The following is a 19120-nucleotide window of genomic DNA, read 5'->3' on the forward strand; positions in this document are numbered from 1 at the left end:
GCCAGTACAGTCTCCATGAAAGTATCCAAATATTGCACTTTCAAATCTCCCCTCAATGAAACTGAAGACTCTTTATGTGCCAGAACACTCATTAAAATGCAAAACATTCAAATCGGTCAAAAAGCCTCTTTGCCTATGTGAAACTAACAACGCAGCATTGTTGGCCGATGAAAACTAAACCGGATGTGGATGCCTTTAAATAGCGCTCCTCCAGGGGACATCTGACTGAAAACCGCCTCCTCTACCTGTCGTTGTTAATGGCAGGCGCACAAGCAGGGGCGAGAGGGAATTTTTCTTCCGGGGCGCTACCGGGGCTCTGTGCATGGTAATGACATCATAATCTCCGGGCGCAGGAGATCGGGGCGCAACGTCTTACCGCTGCCGCAAAACTCCCACCGAATTTAGCGGGAGGTGGTGATATCGCAGGCACTAACGGGAGGCGCAAAGGAGCCCAATTTCTAGCCCTGCACAGTCTCAAGAAAAGGAGCCGGCCTTTTAAGACTCAGATGAGGAGGAATTTCTTCACTCAGACGGTTGTGAATCTTTGGAATTCTTGGCCCTAAAGTGCTGTGGATGCTCAGTCGTTGAGTATATTCAAGGCTGAGATAGATAGATTTTTGGACTCCAAAGGAATTAAGGGATATGGGGATAGGGCAGGAAAGTAGAGTTGACGTCAAAACTCAGCCATGATCTTATTGAATGGCGGAGCAGGCTCGAAGGGCTGTATGGCCTACTCCTGCTCCTAATTCTTATCTTCTTATCTTAACTACACTCGGCACCAACAGCAGCACCGTACACCCGGCACCAACAGTGGCACTGAGCGGTGGGACCCTGCAACTACAGCTGGCAACCACACCAACCCCCGGTGGAAGTTGTGGCCAGGCTCAACAATCTACCAATATACATAGAATTTACAGCACAGAAACAGGCCATTCAGCCCAACTGGTCTGTGCTGGTACGATAACAAAATACTGCAGATGCTGGAAATCCGAAATAACAACAGAAAATGCTGGAAAAACTCAGCAGGCCAGGGAACATCCGTGGAGAGAAATTAGAGTCGACGTTTCGGGTCTAACCCTTTTCAAAACTGGAAAGGAAATGAAATAGATCGAAAGGCAGGGCTGGGACAGAACAAAAGAAGTGAAGAGACATTAAGAGGTATTCAAAATGAGACGTTTTGAATACCTCTTAATGTCTCTTCAAATCATTATAAGCTTGTTGTCAGACACTTAAGAGCCTTTTCCCCCCCAACATTTCAAATTTCCCTGCATGGCCACAGGAATCATGCAGCTTGGGAACTACATCTGTCAACCTGAGGTGGAAGTTGAGTGACCATTGCTCCAGCTGATTACTTGATAGCATCAAATGTACTATAAAAGCTCCCACCTCACAGCTGATCACTTTCCTCAGGCAGGAGCTGTTGCTGACTACATTGCCAGCACAGATTTAACTTTCTGCAGGCTGCAAGTGTTTCCAGCAAAGTCTTCAGCCTGTGTCACCTCATTGGAAGAATTTTTCTCACCATTAACAGATTGCTTCTGTCAACTCTACTTGACCTGCCATCTATTCCATCAGCATGGGTGCCATTTATACTGTCTCAATTTGGTCTTCAGAATCGGACCACGATGAGCCCCAACACCAGCAGCACCAGGCACACCAGCAGCACCAACAACAACACCAACCTTCTCCGCAATCACCTGATGCTGCACAGGACAGAGGGCATCAGCACCCAAGAACATTGCTGCCCGGGAGGCCAGGGATGGCACCATCATGGGGAGATTTAGTTAACTTTATGCTGTACACCCATATGTCTGCCACATGCTGTGCCAGGTTGGCACCACCCCACAGCAACACCATAAAGGATCCCTACAATAACCAAGCCATTCCTTTCACACTGACCATCATTGCTGGTAGTTCCGTTATGTCTCACCAGTCACTGCAACTCACTAAGCCACTTCCGAAGGTACACACAAATGTGTCCAAGACGATGAAAATAAAGATTTTAATGGTTGGCAATACATTAACGGAATCTTACCATTAACATTGACTAAAACACCCAAGTGTCCTTGTGAATCTACTTGTGTGTCATCTTTCTCTTCTGCATGCTTCTATGAAGTACTACCCCTGTGGCTTCAGCAGAGGTAGAGACAGCCTGCTCACTTCCCTGTTGCGACTGCTTAGACACTCTTGGCAGATGTCCGCTTGGTTTTGGAGCCTGTGATGGCCCCGCCAAAGTCTGCTCCTCCTGTGACTGTGCAGGGGCAGACTCGGCCATCACGATCCGAGAAGCCATCTGGGGCTCTGACTGAAAGGGTGGCAACAGGGGAGAAGTTTAAGTGCTTTGAGAGGAGCCCATACTTCCCTCTCCCCTCTCACCATCATCCCTCTCATGGGCCACCCGCACTTCCCTGCTTGCAAGGAGCTGGAGAGCACATTGATGCCCATCAGTGGGGCCATGAGGACCCACATCTACGTTGACATCCCTCCTAGACAGGAGGTCTATGAGCCTCTGCCATCTATGCTCCATAGATTGCCATCTATTCTCCATAGATAGCATGAGCTCCTGTGAGTGGCGCATTAGCTGCTCCATGCAGATGGCCATCCTATCCATGGAAGAACCTGCAGTCACCATCACCTGCGACACGGTGGTGCTCATGTTGGAGATGGACTCCTCCATTCTCTGAACATTTGCAGACATCACACTCGCAAAACCTGTCAGAGCCTCCTGCACTTCTTGCTGCACCTCCAGGATTTCCCTGTTTCTCGATGGCCCCCGAGGCTCAGCATCTGCATGCAGCTGAGCAGAGCTGGGAATGTCCTGCGCCCTCTGGCGAGGAGTCCCCACTGCTATCCCTGTCCCCACCATCTGCTCTTGCTCACTCATGACTTGTGACGGACCCAGTGACAACACTACTCTATCTCACGTTGGACCCACTGAGGTGTGCGTATCTGTGCTGGTGCTGGGTGCTGGGTGCGCTCATGTCTGATGATGCTGTGCCCTCAGAGGCTGGAGGCTCCTCTGAGGAGTCATCTTGCTCTTCCTCCTGGATAGTGTGGGGTGGGGGGGATGGGGACTCTTGATGGACCTGTGGGACAGTAAATAGATGAGTTAGCTATGCCATATGAAGAATGGGTGCACATACCATTATGCACATGATGACCATTCAGTGGTTGGTGACATAAGTCCCCGTATGAGTGATTGATGCCTACCATGTAGCTGTTTGATATGTAATTCTGTCACCAGGTTGCAGAGATGTTTCCCTATCTCCGTCTCCCACCTTCAGCTGCTCGGCCACTCTCAAGACTTCCAACGCAGCCTCCTCTGCTGTTGTGAGGGTCACAAATGGTGGATGCCCACCTCCAGTTCTCTCCCTCTCCCTCTTATTATGTGCTCTCTTCTCCTACAAGGAGGTAAAGAAGAGAAGGTTGAGTGAGAGTAATGGAATGAGTGTAAGGAATGGTTGGGTTACATGTGTAGAGGGAGACTATGATGGAGTGGGATGGCAATGCCAAGTGGGCTCCTTGCGTGTTGTTAGTCAGTATAATTGCATTAGGATGAGGGTGCGTGTGAGGGGTGGCTAGTAAGATAGGGATGTGATAATGTAGATAGAGAGGGATGGGTGGACGTGCAAGGTATGTTGGTGTGAATAAGGATGTGCAGGAGTAGGGTTGAGAAGGCAGAGTGATGTGGATGTGATGAGAGGCACAGCAGGATGAAGCTGAGTGTGGCTTTGTACTTACCTTTCCAAATCTAATGAGATCATTGAAACAATTGTGGCAATGCACCCAGGTCCTCCTAACACTCCTGCAATTTGGAGCCAGGCTGTTTTTGTCTCCTGGGGAGGTCTCTTCCGCCCATTGGAAGGGAAGAGGACCTCCCTGCATGCTCTGACTCCTTTCACAAGGATATGGAAGGAGTCATCGGAGAACCTGGGTGCAGCCATTTGCCTCTGTGAAGCCATCTCTCCAACTGGAGCAATGAAAACCCCCATTGTGCTGCCTGCACACTCCTAGATGAATGCAATGTGGCCATGGCCCCTTTAAATCTACCAGCTGAAAATGCGTCATGGGTGATGTCATCAGACCCACACCATTTAATTGAACTGGGTAACGCGCAGGGCGGCCATAATAGGGCCCATTATCGGAAAGTTGTTTTTTGCAGTGGGATGGAAGCAGCAAAGGGGTCGCGACCCGCCACGCTGACCGCCCGCACCCGACCCGCCCAGGTACAGAAAATTCCGGCCTATGAATTTAACCCACTGGCATTCAGTTTTTATCAGGATTGTCTATTAACGAGAATTTATCAGTGCCTTTTCTGCTAGACTGCAATTTCATTTGTCAGTATGGGGTCACGATTGATTGATTGGATGTAATTTGATAATAGAAACATAGAAACATAGAAGATAGGAGCAGGAGTAGGCCATTCGGCCCCTCGAGCCTGCTCCGCCATTCGATGAGATCATGGCTGATCATCCAAACTCAGCACCCCGTACCTGCCTTCTCCCCATATCCCTTGATACCTTTAGCTCTAAGAAATATATCTAACTCCTTCTTGAATATATTTAAAGACTTGGCCTCAACTGCCTTCTGTGGTAGAGAATTCCACAGGTTCACCACTCTCTGAGTGAAGAAATTCTTCCTCATCTCTGTCCTAAATGGCTTACCCCTTATCCTTAGACTATGACCCCTGGTTCTGGACTCTCCGACCATTGGGAACATTCTACCTGCATCTAGTTTGTCCAGACCTGTCAGAATTTTATAAGTTTCGATGAGATCCCCTCTCATTCTTCTAAACTCCAGTGAGTATAAGCCCAATCGACCCAATCTCTCCTCATACATCATTCCTGCCATCCCAGGGATCAGCCTTGTGAATCTTTGCTGAACTCCTTCCATGGCAAGAATATCCTTCCTCAGATAAGGCGACCAAAACTGCACACAGTACTCAAGGTGTGGTCTCACCAAGGCCCTGTACAACTGCAGCAGGACATCCTTACTCCTGTACTCAAACCCTTTCGCTATGAAGGCCAACATACCATTTGCCTTCTTCACCGCCTGCTGCACCTGCATGCTTACCTTCAGCGACTGGTGCACAAGGACACCCAGGTCTCGTTGCACTTCCCCTTCTCCCAATCTATTGCCATTCAGATAATAGTCTGCATTTCTGTTTTTGACACCAAAGTGGATAACCTCACATTTATCCATGTTATATTGCATCTGCCGCGCTTCTGCCCAATCACCCAACCTGTCCAAATCATCCTGGAGTTTCTCGGTATCCTCCTCGCAGCACACACGCCCACCCAGCTTTGTGTCGTCTGCAAACTTGGAGATATTACATCTAGTTCCCTTATCTAGATCATTAATGTATATTGTGAATAGCTGGGGTCCAAGGACCGATCCCTGCGGTACCCCACTAGTCACTGCCTGCCACTCAGAAAAAGACCCGTTAATTCCTACTCTCTGCTTTCTGTCCGCCAACCAGTTCTCTATCCAAGTCAATACCTTGCCCCCAATCCCATGTGCCTTAACTTTACACGCTAATCTCTTATGCGCGACCTTATCGAAAGCCTTTTGAAAGTCCAAATACACCACATCTACTGGTTCTCCCTTATCTATTTTCCCAGTTACATCCTCAAAAAATTCCAGTAGATTAGTCAAGCACGATTTACCTTTTGTAAATCCATGTTGACTTTGTCCGATCCTGTCACTGTTTTCCAAGTGCTTAGTTATTACATCCTTTATAATGGACTCTAGCATTTTCCCCACTACCGATGTCAGGCTTACCGGTCTGTAATTCCCCGTTTTCTCTCTACCACCCTTTTTGAATAGTGGGGTAACATTAGCTACCTTCCAATCCATGGGTACAGTTCCAGATTCCAGTGAATTTTGGAAGATGATCAGCAATGCATCTACTATTTCTAGGGCCACCTCCTTAAGTACCCTAGGATGTAGATTATCAGGCCCTGGGGATTTATCGGCCTTCAATCCCGTCAATTTCCCTAACACCATTTCCCTACAAATACTGATTTCTTTCAGTTCCTCCCTCTCATCAGACCCTATGTTCTCCAACATCTCTGGGAGGTTATTTGTGTCCTCCTTTGTGAAGACAGAAACAAAATATGTATTTAATTGGTCTGCCATTTCTTTGTTCCCCATTATAACTTCCCCTGCTTCTGACTGCAAGGGACCTATACTTGATTTCACTAATCTTTTTATAATAAATGTTGAATGTCTCGTAGTGAAAGGAAAGCTCCTGAGAGGCAAGTTTTAGTCATGTAGAAACTGATAGTGTTTATGAACCACACATAGTAACACCACAGAACCCCTTGGTTATGGTTGCTCCACAGAGATAGGCTAGGTGCAATGTAAATTAGTCAAGCAATTATTTGGGGACATAACTTTATGATGTTGTTGAAGAACAGATAAAATTAATTACTGAACAGGCCTCTGTGTGACTTCTCCACCCGGATTTTACTCCCATTGACATAACCCTCTATCACAGATCACCAGCAAAGAAAGCATTGATATACCAATATATTGCAAAGATGCTAACAGATGATATTACTAAACCAGTCTCAGACCCATTGACAGCTCCTCTGGTCACTGCCGCAAAGCCATATGGGAAGAATAGTTTATGTGTGAATTACATAAAATTGATTGAGGTGACTGTTAAAGATACTTGATGCCTTGAGTGGATGAGTTTCGGACTTCCTGTAAAAGGCCAAATATATCAACATATACTGGACATCGTTCTACATATTCACAAGTAGGCTGTACATTCTGGCAGCAGGTCCAAGGTGTCTTTTCATTCCAGCGGAAGGTTGTTCCAGTTCAAGTTACTACCATTTGAGCTGTGCATAGCCCCAGCTGTGCTCCAGTGCATTATAAATAATAGGTTGGCTGTTCTGTAGTGTACCTGGATGATGTGGCACCACCCAATTATTCGGGACCAGCTGAAGGATTTGCAGCAAGTGTTCTCCCATCCACAGAAAGCGAGATTGACTATAAACCCAAACATGTAATTTTTGTGAAATGAAATGGCATTCTTAGGACATGTTAGGAATCATTTTCCAACTTTGCATTCTCAGTGGGGAATCTCGTCCCCCTGCTCAAGGGCCATTAAATATGGAAATATGGGCATTCACTAGCACAATTTTCTGAGCATTAATTTAAATGGTCAGTGCCTGAATTTGTAATAAGCACTTCCTCCAAGTGCAGTCAGAAAATTACCCATATTTGCTGTGTGCAAATTGGCTGCCGTGTTTCCCACATTACAACAGTGACGAACTCCAAATGTACTTCATTGGCTGAAAAGCGCTTTGAGACGTCAGGTGGTCGTGAAAGGCGCTATATAAATGCAAGTCTTTCTTTCTTTCTCTCTTTCATCAAGCCAACAACGCTGATCCTCAGAAATAACAGCTATAAGTGCATTTCCACACCCTGAAATGGTGTCAAACGTCAGACAGTCTTTCAGAATGACAGAATGCATACTATAAAGAATTTATTAGAAACTATGCATGATTGCAGAACTACTAACTGCATAGACAATAAAGCAATATGGGGAATAAAGTGGCAGATGGAGTATGATGTAGGGAAATGTGAAGTTATTCACTTTGGTAGGAAGAATAGAAAAACAGAATATTTTTTAAATGGTGAGAAACTATTAAATGTTGGTGTTCAGAGAGATTTAGGTGTCCTCGTACAGCAAACACAGAAAGTTAGCATGCAGTTACAGCAAGCAATTAGGAAGGTAAATGGCATGTTGGCTTTTATTGCAAGGGGGTTGGAGTACAAGAGTAAGGAAGTCTTACTACAATTGTACAGGGCTCTGGTGAGACTGCACCTGGAGTACTGTGCACAGTTTTGGTCTCTTTATTTGAGGATTGACCTACTTGCCTTGGAGGTGGTGCAATAAAGGTTTACTAGATTGATCCCTGGGATGAGAGGGTGGTCCTATGAGGAGGGATTTAGCCTATACGCTCTGGAGTTTAGAAGAATGAGAGGTGATCTCATTGGAACATATAAGATTCTGAGGGGGATTGACTAGGTAAATGCTGAGAGGTTGTTTCCCCTGGCTGGAGAGTCTAGGACTAGGGGGCATAGTCCCGCTTTCTGTTAATTGGCCAGTAAGTTCGCAGTGCGGGCTCAACAAGGCCAATCAAGGGAAAATCAAATCTGTAGAGTGGAGGCAGCTGGGGGCAGGACTGGAACCCAGATACCAGCTGACCCACACCCATCCCGACACCGAGGAGAAAATCGCGGCCATAGGTTCGGTCAGTTTAGCTTTTGCAGTTAGAAAGACAAGAAGAAAAGAATACTTAAAAGCATGTTTAAAGGCTAACTACAAAATAATAGCTAAGCATATATAATGTGACCATTTATTGTTTTGTTCAAGAAGCTGATTAGCATAATATCTACTGAAAATATTTACGTGTAATATATTACTATTATATAGTACCATGTTCACCTTTTGCTCAATACATTTGCTTATTAGTTAAAGTTGAAATGAAGTCTGATGTTGTGATCCTTTGCCATTTTTCAAAGACAGAAGAAAGTTTCTATGAAGGCACAAGATAAATCCAGTAGCTAAAAGAATTTACTGAAAGGTTTTCTGCTTGTTATCCCACCCCAGGGGCTTTGCTCTATTGTACTTACAGCAACGGAGTAGGGCCCCTGGATTTTCCAGGCCTTGGAAATGTAATAGTTGAAGTGTTAGTTCTAATTATGCTCCGTATAGGCAGCTTGCCAATTGGGAGGGTGGGCAATCTGACAGGTGGCTGCTACCTAAAGGCACCTGCCTGCTCCTTTAATGGGGGGGGGGGGGGGGGGAGGGGGTGGAGAGCTGGGCAAGAAAGAAATAGTATGATAGGTAAGGAGGTGAATGAAGACAATATGAGTGGTAAATGTATATTGGCACCAGCACTTAGACTTACTTTAGCTACCCTTGTGAGGTCAGTGAACTTCTTCCAATACTTTGTAGCAGATCTTGGGTGATGGAGGTGGCACCAACTACCTCTTCCACCTCCTTCTATACAAACTGCAATACTCTCTTGTGGGGATTCTCACCCTCAGTGCCCAGCAATCTTACTATTCTGGCACTGACTTTGACCAAAAATGGGCTTCAGGTCTGGTTCAAGCATATGGCACAAATCCTGTACAGCCTCACAAATGAAGCATCGATTCCTTAAGCACTGTTCATGTCGAGGTAGGTGTGCCTTGCCCTGTTAATGCAGGGCAGTGAGTACCTACGAGTAGGTGGCAGATGCCATCTGTGTTGCCTGATAAGCCTGTCCTCCATGCATTGGTCCTCATCCACTTCTCCCTCTAAATAGCACAAGTAGAGAGGAATCTCTAATAGATGCAGCATTGCTGCCTGTGTTGAATGAGGTACATAAAGAAAGCCCCAGAAAACAAAGAACAACATTGAAACTAGTAGAAAGATTTGGATCAAAAAAGTGAAAAATTATTTTCAGCGATTGCTCACAAGCAAATTTATAGCAATTTGAAGATCCTATCCTAAAGGTTCACTTTAAATGCAGTTCTACCTGTCAGTATTGTCACTGAATGCCCCTTAATGGCATTCTTAGTGATGGGCCAACCACAAACAGAAATCAGGTAGTTGACATGAATGCCAGCGGGCTGTATTTTGATGGATGCATCTAGCCATTGTCCTAAGGTTTCCAACCGGATTGGCCTGGAGTCTCCAGGAATTGAAGGTTAATTGCCAGGACACTGCTGCAAGTAACCCTGGAGAAAAAAGTCATAGGGGCATTAAAAAATGAACACTTCTGTTTGTTAGTTATAAAAATATTGGCGCTGGGAAAAAAGGCTGTTTGACTGACAGTCAAGAATCATCCAATTGGGCAACGAAGAGTCTTTTTGCTTTCTAATTGGTGTGGGAAGGCAGTGCACCATGTGGATGGATGTTTTGGGCGACCAATGGCAGGAGTGTGGGTGGGAGGGGGGCAAGGCAGTTGGAGGCAGAAGATCATGTACTGAATCCTCCAGGAATATGTCCGACCAGAGTTGGCAATGCTACGCTGTCCTCATGTCAGAGGAACATGCTGATGGCCATTGTTAAGGGGGAAGTAATTCAGCGGAACACCTCACCAACCATTTTCGTCATCCGGCTGTCCCAAAACCAGCCAGGCAGTAAAATGGAAGAAATTCAAGGCCAGGGTAATTCATGCTTCAATTACTAAGAAGATGAAACTGTCCTCTTAGCTTATAATTGCTAGAACAAATCTTCTGTTTACTGTAAAACTAGTAGGAAATATGCTTTTGCTGGAATAATGGAGCCTGTGAAAGGTAAAATTTGTTTTGAGATGCCCTCCACCAGGTGATTATAGTTCTTTTGACCCAGCAAAGCCCTCTCAAGTTTGATTAACCTGCTGACTTGTCTGTTTATTATGACAAAAGACATAAAACAGTAATGTTTTTGATGTCTCCAATTATTATTTACTTTTTCATATAAAAGTGCTTTTTGTTAAAAAAATGTTAAGGCTTGTCCAATTACAATTGAGCAAGATTAACTTTACAATGATCTTTCCAGAAACATTGATGTGGACAAATTGAGGAGCAAGAATCTACAAGAATTTAGGCTCAAAATGAAAATGCATTTTTAAAATACAGAACTATCCATTTTTCGGTCAAGAGGACAATATATTTATACAATAGTCTTCATTTTTACAGTAAATAATACTGTAAAACCATAATGAATTCAGTTTAATACAAATTACTCCAAACAAGAGCATGACTGACTCCCGAGGCTTCATTCACATGTACATGCCTGTCTGTATCTTAATTACTATTATACAATTTTGCAGCTAATTATGGTAATTTGATTGGCTTGGAAATGCCAATTTTCAGATAACAGCACATTTCATCCAAAAATATAAAATCAAAGACAGCAGTGGCGAGGGTGTTTGATACCTTACGGCAGACTGAAAAGTAAACTAATTTTGTATATAAGTTAAATGCATTAACATTAGACAATTGTATACATTATACAATATTATAATTAAACAGAAAGATGTGCTTTGTAAGTAAATAATGCACTTTGACATATCAAACATTCCTTGCTGAAGGAGTAAAATTTGAACTATTTCACAAACATTACAAAGAGGAATAGGTGAAAAGACAATTAACAAAGAAATAAAAAGAGATGTGGCCTGTTGTGACTATAAATAATTAAATAATGGACTAATAATGAACTAAAATGATATTATGGATAAACAATAAATGTTCCCACCAAACTCTTTATTGCAAAAGTCAAAGATCCGACAAGTTGAATATGACAGAGCAGATGTAATGCTCAGTAAGATATTAATCTTTACAGCACTGCTATTACAGAATACTAATGAATTTAATCCCCTAAAGTCTATACTGGTAATAGCTGACAAAATATTACAGCTTAGCATTATAAAATAAAGGGGGAATAATCTCTAGATGAAATCTGAATTAAATTAAACAAGGTTCTAAATGATGATTTGTTGTCATCAATATTGTTATGCCCTTGAAAACCTGTCCCAATAGTTGACCCTGTTTATCTGAGGCTTCTATTTTACTAGTGCTATTACTTATTGCCTGATGACAGCTCTCATTACTATAGTGTAGCTTGGTGGTAGACAAGCAACTCGCCCACCCGACCTTATTGTATATTGTTATTCCTAAAATTAGCACTGAACCTAAAAAATATATTGTAAAAAAGAAAATTCATATTTAAAAATTTCTAGGAAACAGGATGAAGTAAAGACATTTGCTTCTTTCTTTGGAAAGTGTCCTATAACTGATGTTTTGAAGAATGGATTTTCCCATTTTAATTTTGGACTGACACTTCGCTTCCTTTTGCAGAAAAGGTATTTCCTATTGTTGAAATATCATTTACGTAGTATGCCTATTTACTGGACAGAATGTTGCTGGACTCTAGGGGTAGAATTTCCACAGGGGTTCCTCGATCACTGGCTGTAACTTTTGCAGAAGATCGGCAGAAATCCTGGGTCACTTCAGGTTTTCCGCTGATCTTACCCTGAAGTTATGGCAGAAGATTAGAAGAACCCCACGGAAATTCCAGGTGCAGGTCATCTGTGACTGTGTTGAAAATAGAAAGATGGGACAAATTTACAATATTTCCATAATGCTATCTGGACTACTGTACTGAATTTGAGAGAGACAAACATAGTTCTGTAAATAATGCCCAGAATTTTCAACTAACCTGAAGAATGCTAACCTTTATTTAGTTTTTGAAATGACACAATCCTATTTATAAAAAGTTTAATAGCATGAGGTGAGGCAGAATTTTATGTCAAAAACCTACCAATTAATATTTGAACCATAGAAAACCCTTTTAACCTACTCGAAATAAACTCAATGAATCATTTACAATTACTACACACACTCTCACTCATATTTCTTAGACAGCATTTACTTTTTCTAAATTGGAATTCCCTCTCTGTCATTATTAACACCATCATCAGTCTTAACTTAGTTGGTCTTCTGATTAATAGATAATCATTTATTACTTATTGCCATAAATTGCACTTACTCTTTTTACCTTTTGCTATAAAATAAGAATGGAATTTGATTATAATTTTAAATTACTTTATACAGTAATGTATCATTATAGGTAGAAACCTGCAAGAGAAAGAAAATAAAATGTTTGAAGTTTACACATGTATGGTTGTCTGTGAAGTCCCGTGAACAGTCAATATGAACAAATTTATTGTAACTCAAAGATTGTACTATTCAACAACTATAGACGGGTATTTCCTGATGTGAGAGATAGGAGAGTGCCGAGAGACAGGAAACAAGAGGAAAGAGTGCTGAAAAATTGCACTGGTGCTTCTTCAATCTCTTGACATATTCATAGACTGAAGCCTAATACTCTTTAATATCAAGGAAGAACCAAATTTAAGGCTTGACATTCCAATGCAAAGATTTCTTTCAATGTACTCAAGAGCCTTTGAGTAAACCAGCAGTTCAACACTTTAGAACTGAAAGTACATGTAAGCTGCTAATTGGTAAAGCCACTACAACATGTGATTACTGATTCGTATCCAATGCAGTCCTTGTTGAGTGTATTGAACAAGATGTGTCATACTGCTATGTAGTGTTATAGGTCCCATCCGTGCATCAAGGTCATGAAAGAACTCTGAAAAGAGAAGATACTAAAGTTACTTTGTAATGCAATGGGGCATAGATTTTTAAAAAATCACACCATGTCAAAAGTGAGAAGAAAAATAGTAAAACAGATTGGAAGTACATTGAAAAAACAACACAGCTCTATCAACTTCAATGAGTGACACAGAAAGATTTATTTTAAACAAAATAAATATTTCCCTAAAAATGCATGGTAATTGACAGGTCTGATGTAAATCCTAGTTTGATTGCTGGATTTAGGGTTGGCCTGGAAGTAGAAAAATGTATTTAGAAACCATTTTAATTGATCATGATCAGACTTTATCTTAAACTGTTAAATTCCATGGCCTAGAAATTCAGTGGCCTGCGCCACCAGTTTGCGCCCAAAGAGGGCTTTTGCGCCACTGTGCAAACCTATCGCGATATTTAGCGGGGCGCTAATGGTGGCGTTAGCCAGTAGCGCTGCGCCGCCACCGATGACGTCATCGGTGTGTGCAGCGCCCTGCTATCGGCCCGCTGGCCATATTTGGTTGCTGCCGCCTCCCCCGCGCCGGCCGCAAACAGCGACCGGTACACGGGGCCTACCTGTGCCGGTAGTGGGGCGAGTTAAGGTGGAGGTGCGGCCGGCTGCTTTTTCGGCGGCCGCCTGCCCGCACCTCCGTCCCCGGCCTCCTACACCCCCCCCCCACGGCATTGCCGGCTGTTTCCAGAGAGCCCGGCACTTCTCCTTGGTGCCGGGCTCATTTGCCAGCACTCGCGAGCGGGGATCGCGCTGCTGCAGGCACCGCCCCCTTAAGAGCGAGAGGAAGGCCTGCAGTACCGCAGGCTGCCGTGCCGCAGCGGGTGGCGCTGCGGCACTTTGCACGCCGATATTCAGTTTCAGCGCCCCAAGCAGGGCGCTGAAACCCTTGTTTAGCGGCCGGCTTCCACTTGGGGCGCTGAAACTGAATTTCCCGCTGGCGCAAGTGGCTCCGCGCGCAGCGGTAATTCCGACGCCCAGGCGAGCTGGGCGCCCCTAACTGAATTTCTAGGCCCATGTTAAATTTGAAAGTTCTCATTGATATGCAGGTTGCACCAAGGTTATATGATGTTGTATCATGTGACATTATTTGATGACATTCCCATCATTATATGACAATGAATAACTGGTTCATTAAAAAAAACATTAAGCAAACTTTGTAAGACCAATTTTGAGCAAAACAGACTAAGCTTACATCATCCTATTCAGCTGTACCTCAGTTACTATTGGGGATGTGAAAATTGTGTGACAGAAATGTAGGTCAAGCCAAATTATTTTCAATATTTTCATTATGCAGCAATAATTGCAGATTGTATCTAAACAACTGCAGGGAATATTGAGCTGAACATAGAAATATTTGAGATGCCACACTTGGAGTGAATTTGAACTGCCAAAATTAATTTGAACTGAAGGAAATAGAAATGTTATGATTTAAAAAAAATTATGAACATTTATTAACTCCTTTATGGATAATACTGTCAAATTTTCATCTCATGACACAGTTTGAAAGTATGCATGAAATGTAGGCACAGTACATTTGTCAGCTTTTCACCGTTAATTTCCTGTTTACATTCCAGTGGACATTTAGAAATGAAAATGACTTAAGTGTGAGGACTGGAACTTGGTGAACCCAACTGCAGCAAGGCAAACTGAGGCAGAGGTTAGGTTGCAAAAACAAAGATAGACTTTACTTGAAATAAACAAAATAACAACAACAGCACAGATACAGGCTAGCAGGCCGGCAAGCGGTATCACAAGGCAGTGAAACTCAAGACTGAGCAATGAACATAAACTGAGCACCACTTAAATAGTAGGCATATAACAATGCACAGGTGAGTACAATTAGGAATAAAGAAGGACACAATTAAGAGTTCATGGTGCCCTCTGGTGGCGACGCGAGGCAGAATCTGGGTCATTCCTGACAGGACCCCCCCCCCCCCTAGGAACGGCCCCTGACGTTCCCCCAGAAGGTCCATGGCGACGACGACGAAGAAAGTTCTGCACTAAATCGCGATCCAGGATGTTCCGGTCCGGGACCCAGGAGCATTCCTCCGGACCATATCCCTCCCAGTCCACCAGGAACTGGAGGCCCCTGCGAACCCGGCGAGAGTCCATCAGGCGATGGACCGTGTAGGCAGGCTGGCCTTCGATGATGCAGGGAGCAGGAGGAGGCCTCGTGGCGGACGCCAGGGAACTGATGGCCACTGGCTGGAGCCGGGAGACATGGAAGGTAGGATGAATCCGCATGGAGCAGGGCAGCTGGAGATGGTAGGACACCGGGTTGACTTTCCTCAACACCATGAAGGGACCGATGAAACGAGGCGCCAGCTTGTGGGACTCCACTCGCAGCGGGAGATCCTGCGTAGAAAGCCAGACCCTCTGACCAGGACGGAATGAAGGAGCCGGTCTGCGCCGCTTGTTGGCCTGGATCTGTCGCTGCCGAGAAGCTTGTTGTAAGGCCAGCCGCGCTCCCCTCCAGGTTCGTCGACAGCGCTGGACAAACTTCTCCGCGGAGGGAACCCCCACCTCGAGCTCCTGCAACAGTGGAGGCTGAAAACCGAACTGGCACTCGAACGGTGACATTCCTGTGGGGGAGCAGCGCAAGGTGTTGTGCGCGTACTCAGCCCAGACGATGTGACGACTCCAGGTCGCAGGGTTAGCGGACACGAGACACCTCAGGGTCGTCTCCAGGTCTTGGTTGATCCGTTCTGTTTGACCGTTAGACTGAGGGTGGAAACCCGAGGAAAGGCTGACAGTAGCTCCAATGAGCTTGTAGAAAGCTCTCCAAAACTGGGAGGCGAATTGTGGACCACGGTGAGAGACGATGTCAAGAGGCAAACCGAACAACCTGAAAACATGCTGGACCATGAGCTCGGCTGTCTCTTGGGCTGAGGGAAGCTTGGGCAGAATGTGTGTGTTGCCTTGAGATGGTGGAAGACCTGTGATGAAATCCACAGAGAGGTGTGACCAGGGGCAGGTGGGAATGGGGAGAGGATGCAGCAAACCCTGGGGGCGAGATCGAGGGTTCTTGTTTCGTGCACAAATGGCACAAGCTGCCACGAACGCCTTTACGTCCTTCTCCATGGTGGGCCACCAGAACCTTCTGCGAAGGAACTCCAGCGTCCTGGATGTGCCTGGATGACCGGTGAGTCGCGACGAATGCCCCCCCTGCAGGACTTGAGCGTGCCGTGTTGGGAACAAAAAGGCGACCGGGTGGGCCGTTGCCAGGGTCTGCCTCCCTCTGTTGCGCCTTTCTGACCAACGTCTCGATCCCCCAGCGAACCGGTGCTACAATTCGAGAAGTAGGAAGAATAGGTTCTGGTTGTCTCTCCTGCTCGGGTGGATCAAATTGCCTGGAGAGAGCATCAGGCTTGAGATTCTTGGATCCTGGACGATATGACAGACAGGGCAAAGTCAAAACGATTGAAAAACAGTGCCCAGCGAGCTTGACGAGAGTTAAGCCGTTTGGCCCCCTGGATATAGGCCAGATTCTTATGGTCTGTCCAGACAATGAACGGGTGTTTAGACCCCTCCAACCAATGTCTCCACTCCTCCAATGCCAACTTAACTGCTAGTAGTTCCCTGTTCCCAATATCGTAGTTTCGTTCTGCAGGAGTGAGTCGGCGAGAAAAGAAGGCGCAAGGGTGCAGTTTTTTGTCGCTTGACCGCTGGGACAAAACGGCACCCACTCCAATATCCGAGGCATCCACCTCGACAATGAAGGGGAATGAGGGATCCGGAATCACGAGGACAGGAGCAGACGTGAAGCGCCGCTTGAGATCCTCGAAAGCCTGCGCAGCCTCAGCGGACCAACTGAACCGGGTGGAAGCGGTTTTGGTGAGGGCGTTGAGAGGGGCAGCAATGGTGCCGAAGTTCCTGATGAATCTCCGATAGAAATTAGCAAACCCCAAGAAACGTTGCAACTGTTTGAGAGAGGTGGGTGGTGGCCAATCTCGGACAGCTTGGGTCTTGCCAGGGTCCATTTGGATGTTGCCACTGGAGATGATGAAGCCCAGAAATGAAACCGTGGAAACGTGAAACTCACACTTCTCAGCCTTGACAAACAAGAGGTTGTAAAGCAGACGTTGCAGGACTTGCCTTACATGCTGGACATGATTGTGAAGAGTTTTGGAGAAAATGAGAATGTCATCTAGGTAGACAAAGACAAAGCGATTCAGCATGTCTGAGGATGTCATTGATGAGCGCCTGGAACACAGCAGGGGCATTGGTCAATCCAAAGGGCATGACCAGGTTCTCATAGTGCCCAGTAGGTGTGTTGAATGCCGTCTTCCACTCATCCCCTTCGCGGACGAGGTTGTAGGCGTTGCGGAGATCCAATTTTGTGAAGACTGTGGCTCCCTGTAGTAGCTCGAAGGCAGTCGACATGAGCGGAAGAGGATAACGGTTTTTTATAGTAATCCTGTTAAGGCCACGGTAGTCGATGCAGGGGTGGAGACCTCCATCTTTCTTACTCACGAAGAAAAAACCGGCACCAGCAGGAGAGGTGGACGGACGGATGAAGCCAGCGGCGAGGGCGTCACGGACGTAATCCTCCATGGCGGCGGTCTCTGGAGCAGAAAGGGAGAAGATCCTACCCCTAGGTGGGCATGTCCCAGGCAGGAGGTCAATGGCACAGTCATATGGCCTATGAGGGGGAAGTGATGTGGCTCGAACCTTACTGAAGACCTCCTTTAAATCCTCATACTCGGGAGGCACTCGGGACAATTCAGAGTGCGATGGGGACTCCTGGGGCTGGGAAGGAGACTTGGAGCGAAGACAGGTGGTATGGCAGGCGGAGCCCCATTCCGTAAGCCGGCCGGCGGCCCAATCCATGCGAGGATTATGGCAGGCCAACCAAGGGTAACCCAGAACTAATGGAAACACAGGAGAGTGGATAAGGGAGAATTGGATGGTCTCAAAATGTTGTCCTTCCACGCCCAAACACAGGGGGGCAGTAAGATGGTGAATAGTTCCAGAGCCCAGGGGTCTTCCATCCAGGGCGACAACAGTGAGGGGGTGATCAGGATGGGTCAGGGGAATCTTGAGCTGTTTGGCTAAACCTAGATCCATGAAGTTACCATCAGACCCAGAATCCACCAGGGCCTGAAGATCATGTTGTTGATTGCCCCAGAAAAGGGAGGATGCCAGCAGGACCCTAGAAACAGTGGGACCGGGAGAGACGGTTACGCTCATCTCAAGGCCCTCCGTCCTGGACGAGCCCTGGCTTTTCCCACCAACTTTGGGCAAGAAGAGCGAAAATGGCCCGGCTCCCAACAATAGAGGCAAGATCCCTCTCTCATTCGGCGATCACATTCAGGCTGCAAGAGATGAGTTACTCCCAACTGCATGGGCTCCTCTGGATCAGTCAAAGATGGACTCGGGATGGCTCGGAGGTTCTCGGATGGCTTCGAAGCAGGGAAGGCTCTGGTCTCCGGAAGCGGGGTGAAAAAGGAGTGGCGTTCTCTTCGCCTCTCACGGAGACGATTATCCACTCGAATGGAGATATCAAAAAGAGACTCCAAATCACTCACCGGATCTCTGGAAGCCAGTTCATCCTTGATTTCATCCGTGAGACCGTGGCGAAAAGTGGCGATGAGCACCTCCAAATCCCATTGGCTCTCTGCAGCGAGAGTGCAAAACTCAATAGCGTAGTCCGCAACACTACGAGCCCCCTGGCGAAGCCGAAGCAGTTTGTTAGATGCTTCTCTCCCACTGACAGGATGATCAAAGACCCTTCTCATTTCCTCAGAGAAAAGTTGGTAGTTTGAACATGCCGGAGTTTGCTGTTCCCAGACGGCCGTAGCCCAGGTAAGTGCTTTGCCGGTGAGTAGCGAAATGATGTAGGCCACTCGGGAACAGTCACTGGGAAATAATGAACCTTGCAGTTGGAAAGCCAGGGAACACTGGGTGAGAAAACCTCGACATCCTCCTGGGTTACCGTCGTAGCGCTCGGGTGCAGGTAATCGG

General features: G+C 45.9%; 1 protein-coding gene across 1 annotated transcript in view; it reads right to left on the reverse strand.

Moving 5' to 3' along the window:
• Window positions 1-9718: 9718 nt before the first annotated feature.
• The window catches only part of LOC147111733 (AF4/FMR2 family member 3-like), a 176301-nt gene continuing 166899 nt past the window's right edge, over window positions 9719-19120 (reverse strand). Inside the window, exon 14 of the mRNA XM_085998922.1 lies at window positions 9719-13147. Within this exon, the coding sequence (XP_085855048.1) occupies window positions 13026-13147 (122 nt within the window). The 3' untranslated portion in view covers window positions 9719-13025. The remainder of the gene's footprint in view (window positions 13148-19120) is intronic.

This window comes from Somniosus microcephalus, chromosome 10, assembly GCF_052327205.1.
Source record: "Somniosus microcephalus isolate GS21.2 chromosome 10, FLI_Smic_1.0, whole genome shotgun sequence".
In the NCBI taxonomy this organism is placed as follows: domain Eukaryota; kingdom Metazoa; phylum Chordata; class Chondrichthyes; order Squaliformes; family Somniosidae; genus Somniosus; species Somniosus microcephalus.